This window comes from Henckelia pumila, chromosome 2, assembly GCF_033568475.1.
Source record: "Henckelia pumila isolate YLH828 chromosome 2, ASM3356847v2, whole genome shotgun sequence".
In the NCBI taxonomy this organism is placed as follows: Eukaryota; Viridiplantae; Streptophyta; class Magnoliopsida; order Lamiales; family Gesneriaceae; genus Henckelia; species Henckelia pumila.
The window spans coordinates 21,459,774-21,465,230 of NC_133121.1; the positions used below are offsets into that span (position 1 = coordinate 21,459,774).

General features: G+C 32.7%; 1 protein-coding gene across 1 annotated transcript; it reads left to right on the forward strand.

Moving 5' to 3' along the window:
• Positions 1-205: 205 nt before the first annotated feature.
• On the forward strand, positions 206-2,707 carry LOC140882548 (root phototropism protein 2-like). Its single transcript, XM_073288610.1, has 4 exons — positions 206-476; positions 589-966; positions 1,215-1,943; positions 2,092-2,707. Exons 1-4 carry the CDS (start codon positions 387-389, stop codon positions 2,584-2,586), a joined length of 1,692 nt encoding a protein of 563 aa, XP_073144711.1. The 5' UTR covers positions 206-386; the 3' UTR covers positions 2,587-2,707.
• The last annotated feature ends 2,750 nt before the right edge of the window (positions 2,708-5,457 follow it).

Here is a 5,457-nt window from a genome sequence, read left to right on the forward strand (position 1 = left end):
TTAGGTTCGTGGGAATCGAAATTTGTATACACACGAGGTCAAATTCGGACCATGAAACGTGGGAATAGTGAACATGTGAAAGGCATTTGCGTTCATCTTTACGTGGACAAGAAACCAAGGATGACACAATTTCTTGCTCGAATGAACCTCTACAGTCATACAAATATCTAATGACTAATTCAAAATTTTATATATTGTTATTATTAAATGACGGTTGATTACAAATGTCCAACGGAAAAAGGTTTCCATTTTAGGACAAGATTTTGGATTAGTGGAAAAAGCAACGACTTTTAGAATTTAGATTTAGATATTTTTGGAAATCCTATAAATAGAACCCACCAGAAATCTTTTAGGCACACGCTGTTTTCTTGAATTCTCTTCCGAACATGCCTACACGCCAATGCATGGTGATATCTCAAGAAATCCCGACTGATGTTGTTGTTCAAGTAGGGGAAGCCCACTTCGATCTTCACAAGGTATGCAATAACGCAAAAAACTTAATTAATCCAAAAAAAAAAAGACTGATTCTTGAATTTGCTCTCTGTTTTCTTTGGTTGAAAATGATTTTTATTTATCTGGTTTTTGCAGGTTATTCTCGTATCCAAGAGCAATTACATAAGACGGCTGATTCTTGAATCGAAAGACACGGGTTTAGCAGGAATAGACCTTTCGGACATGCCCGGGGGGCCAGAAACATTCGAGATGGCGGTGAATTTTTGCTACGGTGTCGATTTCGAAGTCACGTTACAGAATGTGGCTGCCCTCTGGTGTGCTGCTGAATATTTACAGATGAACGAAAAGTACTCCGAAAATAACCTCGCCAGCCGGTCGGAGAGGTTCTTGTCCGAGGTAGCACTCACGAGTTTATCGGGGGCTATCCTCGTCTTGAAATCGTGCAAAGATCTTCTTCCGGCAGCCGACGAACTCAACCTAGTCCAGAGATGTGTCGAGATTATCAGTGACAAGGTATATATATATGTGATGAAGATTTTAATGAAGTTGGTAGTTAGAGTTCTTGATCATCTATGAGCAGATTGTTACAGGATTCGGTTCCGAATTCGGATTAGGAAAACAGATTAGAGATTATTGATACAGGGTAGCAAATTAAGTTGTAGCAAATTAAGTTATGAGAAAAGAGAATTTTCATAATCACTTATTTTTAGAGGCTGCAAACACTATCTAAATAACTATTGGTGTTTCTTCTTCTTTGATAGGCATATGATGAAGCGAAATTTCCGAGCCGTTCGCCGCCAAATTGGTGGATAAAAGAGCTAACAACCTTAGACATAACGTTCTTCGAAAAGATCATGGCTTCAATGAAGGGCAGAGGTGCAAAGCCCTCGACTATATCCAGTTGTCTGATGAGTTATACAGAGAGATCGCTTCATGATCATGTTCGCGACCGCACCGGGGACGGTATCGAGTCGTTGAATTCGGGTGAATCTGATATCCGAATCCGGAAGCAGCGCCAGGTTCTGGAGTCCATAGTGGCTCTTTTCCCCTCAGAAACGTTCTCTTTCCCTCCAAACTTCTTGTGCTTTCTTCTGAGGGCCGCGATTTTCTTGAAGGCGGATGCTCTCTCCAGGAAGGACCTCGAGAAGAGAATATCAGCCATCTTGGATGATGTAAAAGTAGATGATCTTCTTGTGCTTTCGTGCACGTACGATGGCGAGAGATTGCTCGATCTCGAGAGCGTGAGAAGGATCATATCTGGATTTGTGGATAAAGAGAACAGCATTGCGGTCTTTAACGCCGGCGACTTGAGAGAAGTGTGTTCTGTGGCTATGAAGAGAGCTGCAAAGACCGTCGATGCGTACCTCGCGGAGATCGCCACTTATGGCGAACTCAGTGTTTCGAAGTTTAAGGGGATCGCGAATCTGCTGCCTAAAGCGGCTAGGAAGGTCGACGATGATCTTTACCGAGCTGTTGATATCTACTTGAAGGTCGGTGTCGAATATAATGTCATGTGAAGAAGATATTTTATTCTAGTGAAAATAAAAACTTTATAGTTTCTATTCTATCTAAAGTTATAGCTGGTGAACTTTTAGCTCTCTAAATTGTGATACTGACGGTGTTTTTTTGGGATCTCAGGCTCACCCAAATCTAGATGAAATCGAACATGAGAAAGTGTGCGGTGTCATGGATATATACAGGCTATCATACGAAGCCCGAGTCCACGCCTCGGAAAACAAACGTTTGCCCGAGCTGATAGCCCTGCAAGCGTTGTGCTACGATCAGCTCGAGATAAGATGTAGCTTTGGTTATCAAAAACAAGAAGATGCCTCGAGTGAACGAGATCCGACACGCGGTGATGCATCGCTTGCGGAAGAGAATGAATCGTTGAGAATGGAGTTGCTTAAGATGAAAATGTATCTATCCGATGTGCACAAGGATCAGCAGCAGGGGAGTTCAGCATCTGATGAGAAACTCAAGAAGCAGAGATTTGCTTCACTTGTGTCGAATAAACTTCGAAAGTTGAATCTTTTTAGGGATGGATCAAAGGATGCTGCCAATGTAGATGGCGGAAAGGAAGATTCCACCAAACCCAAGAGAAGGTTGATCTATCGGATGTGTCGAGAAATTTAGTTATCTAGCCTTGGTTCAACTAATTCTTTGATACATGAACTACATTTTTAAAATATGTTAGTATTCTATACACGTCTTACGTGTTTGTACATATTTGTTTCTAATTTTTTTTGGAGTTTAATTTTTTTTTTTTTTTTGGAATTAGTTTAATTTGTGTTATAAAATAAAATAAGGTAATATTCTTTTTTTTAACTAAAAAATAAGGTAATATTCTACTTTAACATAATTCATAAAGGTTACTTTGGTATTAAACAAAGAATAGGTTTACCGTGAAACAATCTCAAAAATTTTTATTTGTGAAACGGGTCAATCATTTTTATATTTACAAAAAAGTAATATTTTTGACATAAAAATTAATATTTTTAAATTTGTGACTTAATTTGGAGATTCGTCTCACAAAATTTACCCATGAGGTCGTCTCACATGAACTTGTATATAAACTAATATTGTTTTATGGGTAACCCAATAAATATATCCGTCTCATAAAATTTTTCCGCAAGACTGTCTTACAAGAGTTTTTGTGTTAATAGCTTGATATCATGACATGCTTTTTTATAAAAAGTAATATTGTTTTATGGGTAACCCAATAAAGATATATGCCTCATAAAATTTATCTGCACGACTGTCTTACAGGAGTTTTTGTGTTATAAAAAAACACATCATGATATTAAGTTACTCCTATGCTATTTTATAAAGGGAACAATTTGAAATATAACATTCTGTTAGTTTTTATTTAGATTTTTGATCTTCTTAATATTTTATTTTGTAAAGCATTCTAAATGAGTTTTAATTTAATATATGTCCAAACTACCCTTTATGTCATTTAATTTCAATTAGATTAATCGCAAATATCCCTAATTTTCCCTCTTCAGATTTTTTTGCCACCTCAGCGTGCTATTCCTCGTCTTCTTCCTAACATTCTTTTTTTCTTTTCATTTTTAATTATTTTTCCACTCTCAAAATTTTGCCACCTTCCACTTCTCTCTATATCCAAGAAAAAAAAACCATTCCAAATCATCCACTCTGTGCCACCATTGTACGTATGTTTTTTCTATTTTCGTTTTTTTTTCTATTTATTAAATTTTTATTCCTTGTTTCTGTTTGTTAATCGTTAATTTTTTGTGGCTATTTTTTTTAAATTTTGTGAAGGACCGACAAATTAATAAAATAAGAAATTAATGATGCAAATATTTTAAATTATTCTATTGCATAAATATCAAAGTTGACATTTTGATGATTTTGTGCTTCTTTGATAATCTTTGATCCGAGAAGCAAAAAATGGGCATTTTTAATTATAGCACAACTATAAAATTTAAGACTTTTTTTTTTGGCAAATCAGCATAAGATAATTTGTCATTAAATTAAGAAGTTATTAAAAAAATATTTTTCAAATTCTACGTAGAATGATTTAAGTAATTAAATTTAATATTTTAAATTTTCATGAGAAGGTAAAAAAAATCTAACACATAGTAATGACTAATGAAAGTCATGTTTTAAAAAGGGCAAAATAGTAAAAATAAGGTAATAAAAATTGAGAGGTTATTTTTCTAAGTAACATTCAATTGGAGGTTAATTACTTAAATAAATCCTTTTATAAAGTCTCTATGTAAAAACTTCTTTCGTTTGATCAATGTATATTACATTTTTTTACCTCAAAAAATACTATTGGTTTTCTTATATTGTTGCGCAAAAAGGACAAAATATCCCGCCCGCTATTCATATCAGAATCAAAATTTGTTCTTCCCCTAAATACAACAATCTTAGGCTCAGTTTGGTACGGATAATGGGATAAATAATATATAGATAAGTAATTTAATGTAATAAAAAAATAAATAAGAAATGATAGTGGATATTTGATTTTATTTGATTGATATATTATAGTTTATTTGATTTGATTGATTAAATTTTATATAAAAATGATAAATTACCATATTATCCTTTTAATAATAATAAAAAAATATAAATAATATTATTTATAAGGGGTAATATAGTAATTTCAACTCAATTATTTGATTGATATAAGATAAATAATTAATGATTTGATTGATGTAAAATTATAATTAATAGATGGATAAATAATATGATGAGAAGAACGTGTGATTAGATAGGATAATTTTATACATAGATTATTAATAACGGTACCAAACGGAGCCTTACAGAATTCCACTCCATGAAATCGATTCAAAACCCTTCACACAACGATCGCTCAACTTCCAGTTCGTAATTTTTATTTTATAATTTTTTGTTGGATTTTAATTGTTACTGATATTATAATACTCGAAAAATCCATATATCTACCCGCGATTGTTAAAAGAATTTTATATGAATTTTAAGTTATTTTATTTTATTTATTTATGATTTAAAGGTTATTTTTAATTGAATGCTTTTATGTGAGATGATTTAAAAGTTGTGTTTAAAAGATTAGTGTTATGTATATAATATATATATTACATGAGATTTTATGTTTTAAAGTTGAGTATTTGGGTGTTAAAAATATATATTTAAATATTGTGTAAAATAATTTAACATTATATCAATTTTCTATGTTTAATGGTTGCAAGTTAGTTTTAATGTATTTCAGGTATGTGTTTAAAACCAGTGACGAAGGAATCGAGATTGGCCTACGAACGGGTTTAAGAATTTTAAAGAAGTAAATGGTCATTATGCAGTTTATGATTTAAAAGTGATAAATGTTATTTAAGTTTTAAGTTAAAAGTGTTTTTGGTTCCAATTATTTAAGTTGGGCTTGGTAGTCAAGTTTTAATATATTTGAGGAAAAAAGTTTTAAATTTGAAATTTTTATTTAATGAGCCGGTCCAACCCATTAGTTTATACAAACTGGAGTTAGCATACAGTGAGGAGAAAACTTTC

Excerpts from the sequence above, each read along its gene's own strand:
- LOC140882548 (XM_073288610.1), top strand. The coding sequence starts at position 387 with ATGCCTACACGCCAATGCATGGTGATATCTCAAGAAATCCCGACTGAT. Across the intron at positions 477-588 it reads CCCACTTCGATCTTCACAAG|GTTATTCTCGTATCCAAGAG; the intron begins GTATGCAATAAC and ends TGGTTTTTGCAG. Across the intron at positions 1,944-2,091 it reads CTGTTGATATCTACTTGAAG|GCTCACCCAAATCTAGATGA; the intron begins GTCGGTGTCGAA and ends TTGGGATCTCAG.